Source organism: Hyperoodon ampullatus, assembly GCF_949752795.1.
Source record: "Hyperoodon ampullatus genome assembly, chromosome: 4".
NCBI classification, from domain to species: Eukaryota; Metazoa; Chordata; class Mammalia; order Artiodactyla; family Ziphiidae; genus Hyperoodon; species Hyperoodon ampullatus.
The window spans coordinates 164,014,856-164,035,574 of NC_136917.1; the positions used below are offsets into that span (position 1 = coordinate 164,014,856).

The 20,719-nt window shown below is 45.3% G+C and overlaps 1 protein-coding gene across 1 annotated transcript in view; it reads right to left on the minus strand.

Annotated features, from left to right (window-relative positions):
- The window catches only part of TRIO (trio Rho guanine nucleotide exchange factor), a gene marked incomplete at its 5' end in the record, with an annotated part of 376,660 nt that overhangs the window by 190,577 nt on the left and 165,364 nt on the right, over nucleotides 1–20,719 (minus strand). Inside the window, 2 exons of the mRNA XM_079704002.1 lie at nucleotides 4,714–4,845; nucleotides 19,072–19,263. Of these exons, the coding sequence (XP_079560128.1) occupies nucleotides 4,714–4,845; nucleotides 19,072–19,263 (324 nt within the window). The remainder of the gene's footprint in view (nucleotides 1–4,713; nucleotides 4,846–19,071; nucleotides 19,264–20,719) is intronic.

Genomic DNA, 20,719 nt, shown 5'->3' on the forward strand with positions numbered 1-20,719 from the left:
ATGAATTTAGCTTGTTGAGAAAGTAGTTGGTAAGTCTGCTTAAGATAAAATGTGGAAAAGGACTACTCTCTGTGCTGTTTCTACAACTACAGCTTATCCCAGATGTTTGCATTGCTTCACTCTCCTGCGATCAACTACATCAGACAGCATGAGCCCCAAACCTGGCAAACTGAAGCAAGCACATGTTGATGAGGCACGGGCATGCTCCTGTTGCTACAACACAAACAGGAACGTGGGACAGGTCTAATTAAAGCACAGAAAAGCAGGTGTTTGTGTCCTGGGGGAAAAAAAAGTGCTGGGTAAGTTTCCACTGCAAACTTTTGTCACCAGAGACTAGAAGCTGTAGGTAACTATTTAAAGAAAAAAACTGCGGAAGGAAGGAAGGAGGAAGGAAGGAGGGAAGGAAAGGAAAAGTCGGTGAAAGAAAAAGGAGGCACAAGCCCTGCTTACCAATAGTCCTCCTCCTAAGTGACCTGTGCCCATGGCAGGGGCACAGTCAATTTCTGTGGGATGAGTGCCTCCTGGGCAGCCGGCAGCTCTTGAGAGCCAGGCAGGGAATATCTCTCAGTGTGTGGGCTGTAAAGCATCTGCATCAGAGTCCCTGGATCACTTGGGAAACCCATTAAAGATGGAGATTCACTATCTCTGGGGGTGGAGTATGAGAAGCTGCACTTATAACCAGCATGCTCAGGTTAGAAAACCACTGATTTAGGAAAAGAAGAAAATCACTGAAAAGACGAGTGATCCTTGCTTTCCCATCCCCCATTCCCCCTCCCCTCCTAACATGGAGGAACCAGTGCCCAGGGTCTGCAGCAGTGAGCGGTGGAGGTGCCACGGTGACCCCGCGCTGGGCTTCCTAAGGGCGCGGGCACTGGGGGTGGTCAGAGGCCGGGGGAACGGGGGAGACTGGGAAGACAGAGCAAAGGCACTTAACGAACAAATAACTTAATATACCGAGGATAAAGGGAATCAGGTTTCTCGCCATCTGAAAGGGGATTTATAAAGAGAAAGGGAAAGGCTGGTACTGGATTAGAGATGGAAGTGTCAGTAGGAACATGTGCGGTTTTAAAACAGAGACAGACACAGACACAGCAATAGCTGTAGATGTATGTGCATGGATGGATGGATGGATGGATGGATGGATGGATGGGTGGATGGGTGGGTGGGTGGATGGGTATCTACATTCACATGCTTCCTGACTCTGCTCAGACGGCCTAGAAGCACTGGCACCCCACAAGCAAGTGAACATTCTTGAGCAGCCAGATCCGTGTTTCTAAATACCATGCAACACTACAAGGAACCAGAACCTCTTGGTGAGACGCCTGATCTCAGGGATGAGGCAGGAAAAGAACAAGATGAGCCTGGGAACATCCTGTTATGCTAGATAGTAACACTCCAATAATGATAAGGACAGATCAGAAAAACACAGAAACACGAGGCCTAAGTTGTCCCACTGTCCAAACGTGGACAATTTAGGCGTCAAAACAGAGTACTGGATTTTAACCCATGGAATATAATAAGATTTCATAGATTCATACTGAAATAATAAATAAATTAAAAAATGGGGAAGAAAGGAAATAAAGTCCTTCCTACAGCAGAAGGTCACCTAATGAATATAGAAGGAATCATGGAAATAGGTCCCCAGCGTCTGAGGGCATCGCAGTGGCGCTGTCGTGGGCAGGAGTCAGCAGGGACGCTAAGGCCGTGAGAAGTCTGAGGTATAGACGCTGCCCACCTCACCAGGTGGTCAAGGTTAGCACCGGCAGTCGTGGGGGGGGTCAGCATCCTGTGCCCCTGCTGTGACACTCGGCCCAGTCAGCTCCCCAAGAAAACTGCGTGGGTGGGAGGCTGAGGGTCATCCTACAGAAGGAAAGGCCTGAACTCTAAGACTGTCGAAGACACAGGCAGAGAAAGACTAAAGAATGTTCCAGTGTGAAGGAGGCCGGTGAGACGCGTCCACTAACGTACCGCATGCTGCCGGGCCGGAAAAGAGAAAGAGACGTAGCCAGGACAGGGGGAAATACGGATGGCCCGTGGGCAGGATGGTCGTGTTGTGTCAGTGTCAACGTGAGGGCTGGAGAGAGGCGGGGGCAGAGGACAGCGCAAACCACCGGGCAATCCGGTCAAGGCGACGCGGGAGCTCCCTGTTCTAACACTTTTCTGCAGCCTGAAACTACCTCCAAATTTAAACAGTTTACAAGGGAAAAAAATTTCTCTTCTACTGAATTTCTCTTCAATTCATTCTCTTCTACTGAAAGTCTTTTCTGTTCATCTAGTTCCAACCACTGTCTCCTTGAGTTTACAGCTCAGTTGCAAACATGTTCTTAGGCTAAAAACTGTGGTTTAAGCCTGGGAAGCTACCTGCCATCAAATCTACTTGCCATCAAATCATTTTAAATTATTAGCACCAATTTAAAATCTAATGAAACCACACCACAGGTAAACCTAAGCTCCCATGTTAAGATGCCCCATTTTTACAGAAGGCAGTGGAAACGGTGAGAGAATTCTGTTCTTGGCTAAAAGTGCCAAGGGGCAGCGGGCAGGCTGACTGGCCACCAGGCCAGAGGACGACACTGGTCAGGTCAGGCTGAGTCCGAGGTAAGTCCTGTAGGTGAAGACTGTAGCCCAGTCCTGCCAATCACCTTGTGTGTGAGCTGTTCAATCCCATAGCAATCTGGAACCTACCAATGCAATTGAAAAGCTGCTCCCAAGAAAATCATTAATAAGAAGATGGGTGAAGGCCTAGTTATACCAGGGATAACAGGGTCATTCATCCACTTTCTATATTACAGGTCAAAATCAGACGATGCATGGAGATGGTACACTAGGGGGAAGAACTTAATGCTCTTTGGAACTCACACGTTCCTCATGAATCAGAGTGATTAAAAAACTACAGATCTGTTCAGACTTCACTTTTCCTATTAAAAAAGCTATCACTTATTTATACAGTTTCTAATAAACTAGATAACCAAATTAGCTTATAAACACCTGATGCAAAATTAAGAAACATAATACAGAGTTGACTATTTTTTAATTGCATGACAACATAAAATAGTGTTAAAGAGGGATCATGCTAAGTAAAGAGGTGTCCAGAGAAACAAACACGTATCAACTTTCTCGGGCAGGAGACTGGACCACACTGTGAAGCAAATATTGTAGCGCATCACACGTTCATTTAATTCACCCGCGGACATGGTGGGGTCAGGAGACCAGGGCCCAAGGACATGAGAATGACAGCTGTTTGGTGAAGCAGGACGTGTCAGACTGAAAATCAAATGGCCGAACAACTTTGACAGGTGTGGATGTGGCTCAAATCAAGGAAGATCTGGATTTAAACATAGTCACCCCTTGGTAACAAGGGGGAATGGTCTAGGACCCCCCATGGATACCCAAACCAGTGGATGCTCAAGTCTCTTTTCTACAACCGCGGAGAACAGGTGACCCTGCACATCCAGAACGCAGACGTGTGGCTACAGAAGGCTGACTGTTCTTCCTAAACATCTACTCCGTGCTCAGCCCTCTGCCAGGTGGTTTGGAACATTTTCTTACTGGAGTCTCACAGTAATCTTTCCTGTGAGCATATAGTATTATAGATGCTGGAAGCAAGCACGCACAGAACTCCTACCCACTCCCCACTCCCCTCCAGGAACTTAACCAGTATCATAAAGGCAGACTGGCCGGAAGGGCCGGATGACCACGACGTGGACAAGAGTGACCTGCCCGGACCTACGTGTATTTGTCGTTGTCACTGCATCTAGCACAGTGGTGGCTGAGAACACACAGGCAGCCTGCCTGGGTTCAGTCCCCGCTCCACCTCCTACAAGCTGTTAACCAGGCACAAGTCACCTGACCTCTGCAGCGCGCTTTCCTCATTTGTAACAGCGGGTTAGTATGAGTCCCTGCCTCAGAGCTGAAGGCATTAAACAAGTGATTACATAACGTCCTTACAACAAAGCCTGGCACAGAACGTGGCAGAAAATAAAGCAGGAATATGTTAAATAATTAATTTAAACTAATAAAGAAAACGGTCCACTTAGATTCCTAGAACAGCAAGTGGCTTTACACACTTGAAAAAACTGTGTATGCTTTTTTTTTTTTTTTTGCGGTGCACGGGCCTCTCACTGTTGTGGCCTCTCCCGTTGCGGAGCACAGGCTCCGGACGCGCAGGCTCAGCGGCCATGGCTCACGGGCCCAGCCGCTCCACGGCATGTGGGTTCTTCCCGGACCGGGGCACGAACTCGTGTCCCCTGCATCGGCAGGCGGACTCTCAACCGCTGCGCCACCGGGGAAGCCCCTGTGTATGCTTTGAAATCCAGAACACGAGGTATATCAGGTTTCCCTCTTTTCTAGAAAGTTTCATTCAGGAATAGTAGATTGAGTTTGACTAGACTGAATAGCACACAAAATACTATTTCCTAAACAGAGGTAGTCAAGAAGATTACAATTTCATTGATTTTAGCAGATGACAATCTAAGCACTCTAAAGAAAATGCACAAACGTCGCAGGGCCGTGAAGAGACTGCTCTCTGCTCTGTCCTGTTTCACTCACTAGCCCTCACCCCCAACTCCTGTTCAAAAGCTACAGTGAAACTTCAGTTCAACTCGAAACTTGTAAGTTTCTTCTAGACTAGCCAAAAATTTGATTTTTTCAACTTTCAGCGCTATGACACAAAAATAGTGCTGCTTTACAGCTGAAGTAGATCTGACCACTCACCTCAGAGTAAGCAAGGGTGATGTGCTCATATATCCCCTGGTGATGATGTATGGCATCCTCCAGGTCCTGTAGCTCGGAGGGAAGGTCCACCTCACCACAGGCTTTGCACCACGAGTCCACGTTGCTCATGTACTGGGATGGTATGGAAACAAACAAAAAAAAGGATTATGTCTACCAATAGCAAATAATATTGAGAAGTAGCTATTTTTTAACGTGGTTTTGAAATAAGCGTGGTTGAGAGAGAGTCTAAGAACAGAGCACGGCTGAGCCTCCATCTCCGATGGCACTGACATGAGTTCTCAAACCAGATTCCTGGCCTCTGCGGCCGCCCCCCTCCAGCTTAGGTTCTGGCAGCACTGGGGCTGGGCCCAGGAAGCTGCATGTGAAGTGACAGCCTCGGGCGGCTCTGTGGTCACCCGTGGGAGCACCTCTGCCCTGCATGAGCGGTCTGGGGCAACCTGGTTCATTCTCCCGTTGTGCGTTTGAATCCGTGTTTCCGACTGCTCCGCGCTGCTGGCCACGGAAGGCACAGAAGCCTCGTCCACCTCCTCCCCTCAGCCTCTTCCTACTCCTGGAGCCGTAGTCCAGCCCTCCCGCTTTCCTCTTACGTTAAAACGGCAACGGACGATTCCTGAAGTCATCTACCTGTCATTAGGAAGAGCAGGGGGTCCAGTTGTCTACCTTTCCAGAAGCAAATACACACAGGAATCAAAGGACACCAAGCGAACGGGGCCGAAACTCCTCAGCGGTGCCCACTGAATGGAAGGGAGGCTGGGGAATCACTGGGCTCTTCCTACTTGGCACGTAAACGAGGAGAGTGTGAGCTGCAGGCTGCCGTCCTGGGTCGCTGCTGCTACCTACCGTCTTCTTCACTGCCACCACCACATCCCAGGACTCATCGATAGCTGAGAAATCACTGCCAAATTTCCTAGGGGGATCCTATCAGCATCCATCGCGGTTAAGCATCACAGGCAAGCAGCAGAAGGCCCAACTGAAGACGCTACTTCAATTAAGCCAAATAGACATTGAGATATTTCCCTGGGTTTCACCTCGCTTACGCTCGTTCCGCGCCGTCTTTCTACTTATCAAGGAATGCAGAGGGTGACTATTTAATGCAGGGTAAGTGACCTGCCAGATAAGAAACGTGCTATAATTCTCTTAAAATATATGTGAGAATAACCTCCCAGGTACTTATGACATTTTTAGGAACTTAAAATAGACAAGTCACCTGAATAATAATTGTTTATAAAAATCCCTTTATCATTAATGTATTGGCTCAAAAAAACACCTGTATGCAAATCCTAGGACTCGAAACTAATTCCCAGGGCATTAAGTGTCAGCTGATAGCATGTGGTTTCTGACGGCTTCAAACATGACTAAACGGATGCAGGCCCAGGGGAAGGTCCTCAGTACCCTCCTCTACAGCTCCTCCTGACACCACCACGGCAATGGACGTAGTAAGAAAATTCCTTATACCTCTCCCCCTCTGCATGAAGACACTTATGACTACTTAGGCATATGTCTAAGTATTTCTTGGATGGAGTGTCCTACAATTAGGTCAAGTTGATGATTATAAGCATTCTTGATCTCGATTTCACTCCATCTTCTTCCATTACTGCATGTGACGCCGACTCTTAAATTACTGTAAACCTTTTTCAAATACAAAATTGACTGAGGTTAACCATCAACATTAATCAATCACCAGGTCGGGCTTCCCTGGTGGCGCAGTGGTTGAGAGTCCGCCTGCCGATGCAGGGGACACGGGTTCGTGCCCCGGTCCGGGAAGATCCCACATGCCGCGGAGCGGCTGGGCCCGTGAGCCATGGCCGCTGAGCCTGCGCGTCCGGAGCCTGTGTTCCGCAACGGGAGAGGCCACAGCAGTGAGAGGCCCGCGTACCGCAAAAAAAAAAAAAAAAAAAAAAAAAAAAAAATCACCAGGTCAAGTCAGCAATTAACTGCTCCTGCACACTGGCCACTACAAAACACCCAAAACAAAGCCGAGGTGAACATATTCTTAAGGAGAGGATAAAATGCTTCTGATGTAACAAGGTGAAAACAAGTTTTGGTTACACAACACTTCACAATAAGCAGAAGTGTCAGACTAATATATTACTGTACCAAGAAGGCCACTAAAATATATTCAACCCCAGCTTTTGAAGCTATCGGTAAAGAGAAACATTTGAGCAGTTTTATGTATGCCTGTAGTTACTTAACTTCCTTATAATTTCTTAAAGTATCTGGAGAAGTATTGATTATATTCACCTGCAGAAACATAGCCCAGTTCTAAAAACATAGGGCAGAACAGCTACACAGAAATCTTGTGGAACAAGGACTCTGCACATCTAAATTCACTCGATTAAAATACCCCAACGACAGAAATAAACCTGGCCATGGTTTTTACAGGGACTTTTGCACAAGCACAATTTTTGTCTTTTATTTCTAAGATGGCAACCTTAGACTCTAAAGGGCAAGCTCCAGTCCCTGAATGCTTTCTGAAAGGCTCAACGCCCGAAAGAGATCGGAGCCAGAGCAGCAATCCCTATCTGGAGAGTCAAGGAAGAGGATGTTAACAGGCATTCCACAAAGAAAAAGCATCCCAGAATCAAGTTTGGGGTCAAAGTTCAACAGGTACCTATAGAATAGAACCTCCTAGAGCCTATTAATATAATGTGCCCTGTGAATATGGGAGGGGGAGGGACGCTGGTGTGTTTGCTTAGAAACCTCTCTGACCACTTTACTACACACCCCCTACACACACACGCACACACCTCTCTTACCATCCTGACAAATATGTTTTGGGTTTGGAACACCAGGGGAATGTCCAGCACAGAGCCTGACACTTCCTGAAGGACAACAGAAAGTGGCTGCTGTACTCTAGCGAGATCAGAGCACCAGTTGAGTCTGTGATGCTTTAAATGCTCAAATGTGGACCAAAATGTGTCTGGCCAGCCTGGGGGTAGAGGCAGGAGAGTGCAAGGGAATTCAAGGCTTCTCTGGATTCAAACCAGGAACCGGCTTCAGAGCTGAGGATTCTGATGCTCAGCAGAAAGGTCACTTCAGTGCTGCTGAGTAGAAGATGACCGGTTTGCAAAAGTGAGGCAGGCAGACAAGGGAAGAGTGATTAATACAAAAGCTTTAAAAGGAGAGCCTGAATAATTAATGAGCAAACTTATTTTCAGAAGCATTTATTCCGCTGCTGTCCATCTGCTGCGAGCAGGGGCTTCCAGTGTGCTGGGATCACCCAACCTAGTGAATTTCACGCCCAACAGGAGCGCCTGATGGAGCATTAGCTGAGCACAGGCGGTTACACCGATTCAGGAGACAAAGGGACAGAAACTTCCCAGAAGGTAAATGTTTAAAATACTTACTTATGGGGATTTTCTACTCTTTGGAAAAATTAAGACTGGTTGAATTTTATACATATAATACATTTATGAATTCAAACTTCAGAGTTTCCTTTCTTATTTCTAATTTCCTCGCTTCTGCTTTCATTTCTAGGAGATATTACCCTACTTTTTCTTTTTCTTTCATCATTTCTACTCCCTGAGTATGAATAAACACACTCGCTCTCCTGGTTCCTTTAAGGGAGATGGGCTCCCTTCTCGGCCCAGCAAAGTCACAGAAGGGATCATGCATTTTCTACTTGTGAATCCAGGTCTCATGGCTCCAACAGAGTAAACTGGAGAAGACAGGTTCAATCTGAACCAAAATATGCCAATGATCACTCTAAGTACCTTCCACCTGTTTTCATTAGTATCTTTTTCTTTCATGTATACAGATATATATTCTAATCCCTTTCTATCACATGAGAATCTTGTTTTTGTTTTACTACAAGCCAAGAATTAGACCTATGCTTTTAACAAAGTGAAATGACATTAAAATGGGAACAAATACATGTGTACTATTTGCCTTAAAAACTCAAAAGGGAATACTGATACAGTATTTGTAATATTTTCCTCTAAATTTCAACCCAGACATATGATAAAATTATCCAGATGATAACTATGATATATTCAAAGTAAATGTTACTTCTAAAATTTTTTATGGAACGTGAATTTTTTTTTTTTTTTTTTTTTTTTGCAGTACGTGGGCCTCTCACTGTTGCGGTCTCTCCCATTGCAGAGCACAGGCTCCAGACGCGCAGGCTCAGCAGCCATGGCTCACAGGCCCAGCCGCTCTGTGGCATGTAGGATCTTCCCGGACCGGGGCACAAACCCACGTCCCCTGCATCGGCAGGAGGACTCTCAACCACTGTGCCCCCAGGAAAGCACGAACGTGAAATTCTACAAGAAAATAAATCTAAGTGCTTTGTTTGTGAAACAGTGTGCTGTCAGGTCAGGAGCAAAAGACTCTCCTAGACCTTGAAGAAAGTCCCAGCTTGGGTAAATCACTCCCCAAACGGAATATAAGGACATTAACACCATCAGTCCCATGTCCTTCACTGGGCTGATTTAAGGATGAAATGAGATTTTGTATTAAAGGGCTTTGTAAATTTCAAAGAGCTATACAAGTCCTGGTTACTTTGGTTTTGGCTATTATCTGATTATAGAGGCCCATACAGTCATGGATAAAAGGAGCTGATCAGATTTATGGTTCACTCTGAAGGTAAACCATTAGCAGCACTAGCAGAATTTCTGCAGTGATGGAAACGCCCATCTGTGCTGCTGAGGCCACCAGCCACCAGCCACAAGCTGCTACTGAGCATCTGAAATGTGGATATTGTGACTAAGGAGGTGAAGTTTAATTCTTTTTTTAAAAAATAAATTTATTTATTTATTTTTGGTTGTGTTGGGTCTTCGTTGCAGTGCATAGGCTTCTCATTGCGATGGCTTCTCTTTGTGATGGAGCACAGGCTCTAGGCACGTGGGCTTCAGTAGTTGTGGAACGTGGGCTCAGTAGTTGTGGCTCGCAGGCTCAGTAGTTGCGGTGCACAGGCTTAGTTGCTCTGCGGCATGTGGAATCATCCTGGACCAGGGCTCAAACCCATGTCCCCTGCATTGGCAGGCGGATTCTTAACCACTGCACCACCAAGGAAGTCCCTAATTCTATTTTTAAATTATTTTATTAATACATTTTATTTAACTTTAAGTAATTTCAATAGCCACATGTGGTGACTGGCTAACATACTGGACAGTGCAGCTCTCATAATTTTCTTAAATAGTGAAAATTGGAGATTTTAAGGTGTAGTAAAATCAAATCACTTTAATTCTTTGATTTATAAAAAGGTAATTCTAACAAGTGTGCTATGAAGCTTCTTAACATAAAGGGATATAACACATGACCAAACAAAGTGGAGGCTGGAGCCGTAGACACTGTCTACTGGTGAAACCAGTAACCTTGTGGTCGTGTCTCCATTTCTGCAAACTGACGTTCTGATCCTGTGCACACCCTCACTGGGGATGAGGCTGGGAGAGAATGAATGGCCAAGACACCTCTGGAAGCAGAGTCTACGAAACGTCATTCTCATCTAGTTTGAACCGCAAGATTTACGTTTATAAAACCACAAACGAACATGAGTAAGATGTGAAGAGATTATAACTGCTGAAATTGTTGTCCTCTCACTCAACGCAAATATCTGGAAAGGAAGAAAGCAGAAAACACCTCCAAAGGATGAAGAAATTGGAAGGGAATGACTGGATCCTAAAAGGACTGAGCTAATACGAGACTGGGTTTCAGTCTTTATAAGGGCCCTGAACCAAGATGGCGGAGTAGAAGGAAGTGCTCTCACTCCCTCCTGTGAGAAGACCAGAATCCCAACTAACTGCTGAACAATCATTGACAGGAAGACACTGGAACTCACCAAAAAAGATATCCCACATCCAAAGACAAAGGAGAAGCCACAATGAGACGGTAGGAAGGGCACAATGACAGTAAAATCAAATCCTGCAACCGCTGGGTGGGTGACTCACAGACTGGAGAACACTTATACCACAGAAGCCCATCCACTGGCGTGAAGGTTCTGAGCGCCACATCAGGCTTCCCAACCTGGGGGTCTGGCAACAGGAGGAGGAATTCCTAGAGAATCAGACTTTGAAGGCTAGTGGGATTTGATGGCAGGACTTCGACAGGACTGGTGGAAACAGAGACTCCACTCTTGGAGGGCACACACAAAGTAGTGTGTGCATCGGGACCCAGGGGAAGGAGCAGTGACCCTAGGGGAGACTGAACCAGACCTACCTGCTAGAGTTGGAGGGTCTCCGGCAGGAGCGGGGGGAGGCTGTGGCCAAGGACGCTGGCAGGGACAAAGACACTTGCAGCAGAACTTCTGGGAAGTACTCCTTGGCGTGAGCCCTCCCAGAGTCCACCATTAGCCCCACCAAAGAGCCCAGGTAGTCTCCAGTGTTGGGTTGCCTCAAGCCAAACAACCAACAAGGAGGGAACCCAGCACTACCTGTCAGCAGTCAAGTGGATTAAAGTTTTACTGAGCTCTGCCCCCCAGAGCAACACCCAGCTCTACCCACCACCAGTCCCTCCCATCAGGAAACTTGCACAACCCTCTTAGATAGCCTCACCCACCAGAGGGCAGACAGAAGCAAGAAGAACTACAGCCCTGCAGCCTGTGGAACAGAAACCACATTCACAGAAAGGTAGACAAGATGAAAAGGCAGAGGGCTATGTACCAGATGAAGGAACAAGATAAAACCCCAGAAAAACAACTAAATGAAGTGGAGATAGGAAACCTTCCAGAAAAATAATTCAGAATAATGATAGTGAAGATGATCCAGGACCTCAGGAAAAAAATGGAGACAAAGATTGAGAAGATGCAAGAAATGTTGAACAAAGACCTACAAGAATTAAAGAACAAACACCTAGAAGAATTAAAGGACAAACAAACACAGATGAACAACACAGTAACTGAAATCAAAAATACACTAGAAGGAATCAATAGCAGAATAACTGAGGCAGAAAAACGGATAAGTGACCTGGAAGACAGAATGGTGGAATTCACTGCCACAGAACAGAATAAAGAAAAAAGAAAGAAAAGAAATGAAGACAGCCTAAGAGACCTCTAGGATAACATTAAACACAGCGACATTCGCATTATAGGGGTCCCAGAAGGAGAAGAAAGAGAGAAAGGACCCGAGAAAATATCTGAAGAGATTATAGTTGAAAACTTCCCTAATATGGGAAAGGAAATAGCCACCCAAGTCCAGGAAGCGCAGTGAGTGCCATACGGGGTAAACCCAAGGAGAAACATGCCATGACATGTAGAAATCAAACTGGCAAAAATTAAAGACAAAGAAAAATTACTGAAAGCAGCAAGGGAAAAACGGCAAATAACATACAAGGGAACTCCCATAAGGTTAACAGCTGATTTCTCAGCAGAAACTCTACAAGCCAGAAGGCAGTGGCATGATATACTTAAAGTGATGAAAGGGAAGAACCTACAACCAAGATTACTCTACCCGGCAAGGATCTCATTCAGATTCGATGCAGAAATCAAAAGCTTTACACACAAGCAAAAGCTAAGAGAATTCAGCACCACCAAACCAGCTCTACAACAAATGCTAAAGGAACTTCTCTAAGTGGGAAACACAAGAGAAGAAAAGGACCTACACAAACAAACCAAAAACAATTAAGAAAATGGTCATAGGAACATACGTATCAATAATGACCTTAAACGTGAATGGATTAAATGCTCCAACCAAAAGACACAGGCTCGCTGAATGGATACAAAAACAAGACCCATATATATGCTGTCTGAAAGAGACCCACTTCAGATCTAAGGACACATACAGACTGAAAGGGAGGGGATGGAAAAAGATATTCCATGCAAATGGAAATAAAAAGAAAGCTGGAGTAGCAATACACATATCAGATAAAATAGACTTTAAAATAAAGAATGTTACAAGAGACAAGGAAGGACACTACATAATGATCAAGGGATCAATCTAAGAAGATATAACAATTATAAATATATATGAACCCCACATAGGAGCACCTCAATACATAAGGCAACTGCTAACAGCTATAAAAGAGGAAACTGACAGTAACACAATAACAGTGGGGGACTTTAACGCCTCACTTACACCAATGGACAGATCATCCAAAATGAAAATAAATAAGGAAACAGAAGCTTTAAATGACACAATAGACTAGATAGATTTAATTGATATTTACAGGACATTCCATCCAAAAACAGCAGATTACACTTTCTTCTCAAGTGCCCACGGAACATTCTCCAGGATAGATCACATCTTGGGTCACAAATTAAGCCTCAGTAAATTTAAGAAAATTGAAATCATATCAAGCATCTTTTCTGACCACAACGCTATGAGATTAGAATTCAATTACAGGGAAGAAAACCGTAAAAAACACAAACACATGGAGGCTAAACAATACACTACTAAATAACCAAGAGATCACTGAAGAAATCAAAGAGGAAATCAAAAAATACCCAGAGACAAAGGACAATGAAAACACGACGATCCAAAAGCTATGGGATGCAGCAAAAGCAGTTCTAAGAGGGCAGTTTATAGCTATACAAGCCTACCTCAAGAAACAACAAACATCTCAAATAAACAATCTAACCTTACACCTAAAGGAACTAGAGAAAGAAGAACAAACAAAACCCAAAGGTAGCAGAAGGAAAGAAATCATAAAGATCAGAGCAGAAATAAATGAAATAGAAACAAAGAAAACAATAGCAAAGATCAATAAAACTAAAAGCTGGTTCTTTGAGAAGATAAAGAAAATTGATAAACCATTAGCCAGACTCATCAAGAAAAAAAGGGAGAAGACTCAAATCAATAAAATTAGAAATGAAAAAGGAGAAGTAACAACTGACACTGCAGAAATACACAACATCCTAAGAGACTACTACAAGCAACTCTATGCCAACAAAATGGACAACCTGGAAGAAACGGACAAATTCTTAGAAAGGTATAACCTTCGAAGACTGAACCAGGAAGAAGTAGAAAATATGAACAAACCAATCACAAGTAATGAAATTGAAACTGTGATTAAAAATCTTCCACTAAACAAAAGTCCAGGACCAGATGGCTTCACAGGTGAATTCTATCAAACATTTAGAAAAGAGCTAACACCCATCCTTCTCAAACTCTTCCAAAAAACTGTGGAGGAAGGACAACTCCCAAACTCATTCTACAAGGCCACAATCACCTCGATACCAAAACTAGACAAAGATACTACAAAAAAAGAAAATTACAGACCAATATCATTGATGAATATAGATGCAAAAATCCTCAACAAAATACTAGCAAACCGAATCCAACAACATGTTAAAAGGATCATACACCATGATCAAGTGGGATTTATCCCAAGAATGCAAGGATTCTTCAGTATACACAAATCAATCAATGTGATATACCATATTAACAAACTGAAGAATAAAAACCATATGATCATCTCAATAGATGCAGCAAAAGCTTTTGACAAAATTCAACGCCCATTTAGGATAAAAACTCTCCAGAAAGTGGGCATAGAGGGAACCTAACTCAACATAATAAAGGTCACATACGACAAACCCACAGCAAACATCATTCTCAATGGTGAAGAACTGAAAGCATTTCCTCTAAGATCAGGAACAAGATAAGGATGTCCACTCTCACCACTATCATTCAACATAGTTTTGGAAGTCCTAGCCACAGCAATCAGAGAAGAAAAAGAAATAAAAGGAATACAAATTGGAAAAGAAGAAGTAAAACTGTCACTGTTTGCAGATGACATGACACTATACATAGTGAATCCTAAAGATGCCACCAGAAGACTGCTAGAGCTAATCAGTGAATTTGGTAAAGTAGCAAGATACAAAATTAATGCACAGAAATCTCTTGCATGCCTATACACTAATGATGAAAAATCTGAAAGAGAAATTAAGGAAACACTCCCATTTGCCACTGCAACAACAAGAATAAAATACCTAGGAATAAACCTACCTAAGGAGACAAAAGACTTGTGTGCAGAAAACTGTAAGACACTGATGAAGGAAATTAAAGATGATACCAACAGATGGAGAGATATACCACATTCTTGGACTGGAAGAATCAATACTGTGAAAATGACTATACTACCCAAAGCAATCTACAGATTCAATGCAATCCCTATCAAATTACCAATGGCATTTTTTACAGAACTAAAACAAAAAAATCTTATAATTTGTATAGAGACAATAAAGATCCCAAAGAGCCAAAGCAGTCTTGAGGGGAAAAAAACAGAGCTGGAGGAACCAGACTCCCTGACTTCAGACTGTACTACAAAGGTATAGTAATCAAGACAATATGGTACTGGCACAAAAACAGAAACATAGATCAATGGAACAAGATAGAAAGCCCAGAGATAAACCCACTCACCTATGTTCAACTAATCTATGACAAAGGAGGCAAAGATACACAATGGAGAAAAGACAGTCTCTTCAATAAGTGGTGCTGACAGCTACATGTAAAAGAATGAAATTAGAACACTCCCTAACATCATACACAAAAATAGACTCAAAATGGATTAGAGACCTAAATGTAAGTCCATACACTATAAAACTCTTAGAGGAAAACACAGGAAGAACACTCTTTGACATAAATCACAGCAAGATCTTTTTTGATCCACCTCCTTAGAGTAATGGAAATAAAAATAAACAAATGGGACCTAATGAAACTTCAAAGCTTTTTCACAGCAAAGGAAACCATAAACAAGACAACCCTCCGAATGGGAGAAAATATTTGCAAACGAATCAACGGACAAAGGATTAATCTCCAAAATACATAAACAACTCATGCAGCTCAATATTAAAGAAACAAACAACCCAATCCAAAAATGGGCAGAAGACCTAAATAGACATTTCTCCAAAGAAGACATACAGATGGCCAAGAAGCACATGAAAAGATGCTCAACATCACTAATTATTAGAGAAATGCAAATCAAAACTACAAGAGGTATCACCTCACACCAGTTAGAATGGGCATCATCAGAAAATCTACAAACAAGAAATGCTGGAGAGGGTGTGGAGAAAAGGGAACCCTCCTGCACTGTTGGTGGGAATTTAAATTGATACAGCCACTATGGGGAAAAGTATGGAGGTTCCTTAAAAAACTAAAAATAGAATTACCATATGATCCAGCAATCCCACTACCGGGCATATACCCAGAGAAAACCATAATTCCAAAAGACACATGCACCCCAATCATTGCAGCACTGTTTACAATAGCCAGGTCATGGAAGCCACCTACTTGCCCATCGACAGACGAATGGATAAAGAAGATGTGGTACATATATACAACGGAATATTACTAAGCCATAAAAGGAACGAAATTGGGTCATTTGTTGAGACGTGGATGGATCTAGAGACTGTCCTACAGAGTGAAGGAAGTCAGAAAGAGAAAAACAAATATCGCATATTAACACATATATGTGGAATCCAGAAGAATGGTACAGATGAACCGGTTTGCAGGGCAGAAATAGAAACACAGATGTAGAGAACTAACGTATGGACACCAAGGGGGGAAAGTGGCGGGGGGTGGGGTGGGGGTGGGATGAATTGGGCGATTGGGATTGACATGTACACACTGATGTGTATAAAACTGATGACTAAGAAGAACCTGCTGTATAAAGAAAATAAAATTAAATTCAAAAATTAAAAAAAAACCCACAAACGAACACCAACAGAAGAACACACCACAGAGACAGGAGCAGGCTGGGCGCACAGCACACACCCCTCCAAAGCCGAGCTGTCACCCTTCCGGGAAGGCTGCTTCCTTCAGTGACACCATTAACCACAGGGTCACAGGGTCTGTCACCCTAATCAGATTTAAATTCTTAATGAGAACTGGATGAGGGTCAAAGGGGTGGCTGTGATGGAAACCTTATTTATGATATCCAGGTTCTGGTCCGTTCCCTACTGAGTTTATGAGAACAGCTGAAGCATAACTAGAAGACAGAGCATTTTAAAGGAGGGAACAAAGTTAACCTATTCAGAGATCCCTCTCCTGGGAAGAGGAAAACTACTTAGGAGGTGAGATCTTCTTCCGCGCATCTGAATGTCAGTGGAGGGGAAGATACACATTATACCTGTACTTGAGGGTAAGGAAACATTTTCCGAAGCCGACCTACGGTCGGCCCCATCCGGACATTTCAGTTGCCGGGTGCAGGCCACACCGCCTCAGTCAGGGCCCGTGAGAGATGCCGGCCTTTCTCACCAGCCCACTCTCCCTAAGGTCATGCTTGGCATCTTCTCTGGCCACCGATACGCAGGGACTGCGAGCACTGTTAGAGCTCAGGCAGGATCCCACGAAATTCTGTTCCACAGTGTATTCATCTAGTTGCATTTCCTTCAAATCCATAAATGACAGCCATTATTTTATCCAAATAAAAACACCTCAGGCTCTTTCAACTTTGCTGCATGTCTAAAAATTTTTATAATAAAACACTGGGGGGAAAACACTCCATGGCACCCACATTTCTACATTATTTTCAGGTAGGTCAGAGCAGCAATTAATCTTCTGGGTTTATTTGCAATTCTGAAACCTGCCATCGTTAGAGAGATTTTCCCTATGTGTTATTCTGCTTCAGACTTTCCATTATTCCCCCAAGCAGCCTGTCCTTGTTCACCTTTATTCACATCATCTTAAAGGACCTTTCTAGGGGCCCACAAGCAACTCACACACCTCCAGGCCCAGGGGGTGGCTGCAGCCCACACTATATGTTACCATTCCAGATGGCACACGAGCAGGGGCCACAAAGCTCTTCTCCCACCCACGATAATGTCCAATGAACAACACACCACGACCTTGACAATGACAGGGACCAGAGGTGGCCACAGGGAAGTGTAGACGGCGCTGCTTTAGGCTGAAGGGGGCTCCTCTTACTTTAATTCAAACTGTTTCTGGGTAGGGGGCTTTGTTTCTCCTTTATCATCAAACTACCGAAATGCATACAGTTAGCAGAAAAATCCGACCACTGAAACCTGCCAAGTCTGTACTCACAGCTTTCACATGTGACTATTAAGATTTTTTCTTCTTTCTATCCCACTCTGTTTCCTCAATTGCTTCACAACTGTAAAGGTTTCTAGAGTTGAGATCACCCATAATTAGCACCTTGTGCAACATTCCAGCTGCCCTGCCAAGATGCCGGGCAAGCTGAGGCCTCTACCTTCCCTTGTTGCCTTCACTCCTCAACAGAGACTGTTTCTAGATTAAAGGGATACTATTTCCTTCTTAGAAGCGTCAGTGCAAAGCCCTATGCGTGTAGGTTTCCTCCCAGAACTATCCCTGAGGAAGCTCTACTAGTGTTCTTCCTTTCAATTAAGGCAACCACTTGTGTCTTCCTAGTGGCCCGAAGTTCCTGACCTTTCTTCCTCTATGTCTTGAAAAGGTGTTTCACCACCCAGGCTTCCACCACTAGCATCTGAGTCACAGCAATTCACTTTCCTTTCGCTGTTTTCCAAGCGTGTTCACTGAAGCAGGTTTGCCTGTTTGTGGGCATGTGGGGAGCGTTAAGGGCTCACATCACACGTTCCCTCTGAAATAAGGTACTGTGACCAGTGCATCAGCAGATGAAGCTGATGTGAAGCCGAGTCCATACAAATGACTTAGTGACTGTGAGGGACACTGGAAACCATATCCCAAAGCCACTTTCCCACTGCAGCCCTGGCTGGCAGAGCCTTGCCCCTGCCAGGGAGGCTGAGAACCCAGAACCGCCCTTCCCCGCCCCCCTGAAGCCAGGGTGTGGGCAGGCACCCCTCTCCTGGCTGAGGGGACTGCAGGTAAGCGGGCTGGGCTGGAGGGACCTTCTGAAAACACTGTTGCCCGAGAAGGTGAGAGGACACGACACCGCTATCCTGCACGCGTGGGACACCACAGTAGAGAGGCCGGCGCTGGGGGCTGCAGCACACACCTGGCACCCCAGGGGATGGCCAGGCCCAGCCAGGAGCCCACCCAGCCCTGACGCCACTGTGCGGCTGGAACTCCCTATACTTTCCAGTTCCCTGTGTTGTGAGACAAGAACTCAACAACCCCTGATGTCTAAACCTGAGAGCCAGGCTTTCTGTTACTTGCTGCCAAAGCATCCTAAGTGGAATTCTCAGGTGATGAGGAGGACGGACAGGAGGGGATAAAGAACAGCAGTTGCCACTTCCGAGTCCCTACAGCGTACCACGCCCTGTGCAAGGCAGCTAATATGAATGATCGCATTACACCATGCAACGGCCCCTCAAGTCCGTACTTTTCTCTCCACTTTACAGATGAGGAAAGTAAGGGACGAGGAGGTGGAACAGCGTGCCTGAGGTCGCACAGCGGGCTGGGCGCAGCCGTGGACTTCAGCGCCCCAGCGTCCTCCTGGGCTCTGCCGTGTGAACACAGGGCTCCGGGGCGGGGGCGGGGGTTGGTGGGGGAGGTCCCAGGCACTGACCTTCTCGGCTTTCTGGTGGAAGACAGACGACATGTCCAGCAGAGTGCTGCGCTCGTCCAGGGCGGCCGCGAACGCCTTCCACTCCTGCTCCAGCTGGCTGGCGATCTGCTTGATCTGCTGGGAGGCGTAGTGGCCCGACTCCACCAGGCGGCTGGCCACCGACATGATGCGGTTTATGTTCACGTACACGTTCTGCGAAGGGGGCAGAAAGCGGGGCTGGTCAGGGGAAGGCGCACGGGCCGTCTTTCCCAGCAATGCGGAGAGCGCTTGCTGAAAAGTTACATTTTAAAAGCAGACTCAGCTGGGGGGTAATAGGACATGTGTTTTGCTATTTGGAGTTCCATAAACCATAGGTACTGGTTTCAGTTTCTATTTTTAAAACTGCAAAATTACAGGGCTTCCCTGGTGGCGCAGTGGTTCAGAGTCCGCCTGCTGATGCAGGGGACGTGGGTTCGTGCCCCGGTCCGGGAAGATCCCATATGCTGCGGAGCGGCTGGGCCCGTGAGCCATGGCCGCTGAGCCTGCGCGTCCGGAGCCTGTGCTCCGCAACGGGAGAGGCCACGACAGTGAGAGGCCCACGTACGACAAAAAAAAAGAAAAAAAAAAAACCTGCAAAATTACAGATCAACTAGCTGGGAGGGATACTGTTAGACACGAAGCAGTCACACACACAAGTGGGTGCACACGAATGCACTATGACTCGCTCCTTGGCCTCAAATCCTGAAAAGGGTCCAGATGGCACGCAGTTACCCAGAACTGCAGGAACCCACCACTGCAGTTTGTAAGTAGGAGCCAGAAACGACAAAGTATGTACTTAGCAACCAGAGGCTGTTTTGTGTGAAAACAAGCTCTCCTTTCTGCATAAGCCCAAGTCATCTTTCTGGTGCCAACAGAAAATCTGTAAATGGATTCACATTCACCAAGGAATATGAACTGGGGTGCGAACAGAACAGTGCTGTGTTCAAACTTTAAATCACACTTCTCTCCTGTGTTGCAATCTCTGTCTTCAAGTCCACTAGCTTGCCGCCAAATAAGGGTGCAAGGTTTTAAAAAAAAACAAAAGCATTTTTCTTGCAAAAGGAGTTCTCCCCATGGTATTTCCCTTCCCACCTTCAATCTTCTTTAAGGGTCACACTGCAGCAAAGGCAGAGTGAGGAATGCACACCTTCAACAAATCCCCGGCTGCGGCTCCTCAGGTACGCATTACGTATTATTTTTCGTGACGCATCACAACCCTTCACCTTGCAATGGGTCTCCCCAAACCACAGACTCGCCTCTGGCTCCTCCGATTCTTGCCCCTAAATCAAATCTAATTATCCAACCTGCCCAAACGCCTCTACAGTCTTCCTCCTTCCTGCCATGGTCCTCCAGGCCCATCTCCCGCTGGCTCGCACCTGGACCCCTGCATGAGCCTTGTCGCTGTCACCTGGTCTCTGGCCCACCTAAGTAGGCGGCCTAGAGAACACACTTCTTGTTCTGTCTCTGTTCCTTCATGTACTCATTCCTTTCCGCCGCTTCTGACCTAAACCTAAACTAGGTGGAGCCGCCTTTATCTGGGTTTAGAAAGCCAGACGCCCGTCTCGGAGGTACTTCTCTGGACTGCAGGCTCAAATCAGCTACCACACATCCGGGTGTCTGCAGCGGCAGG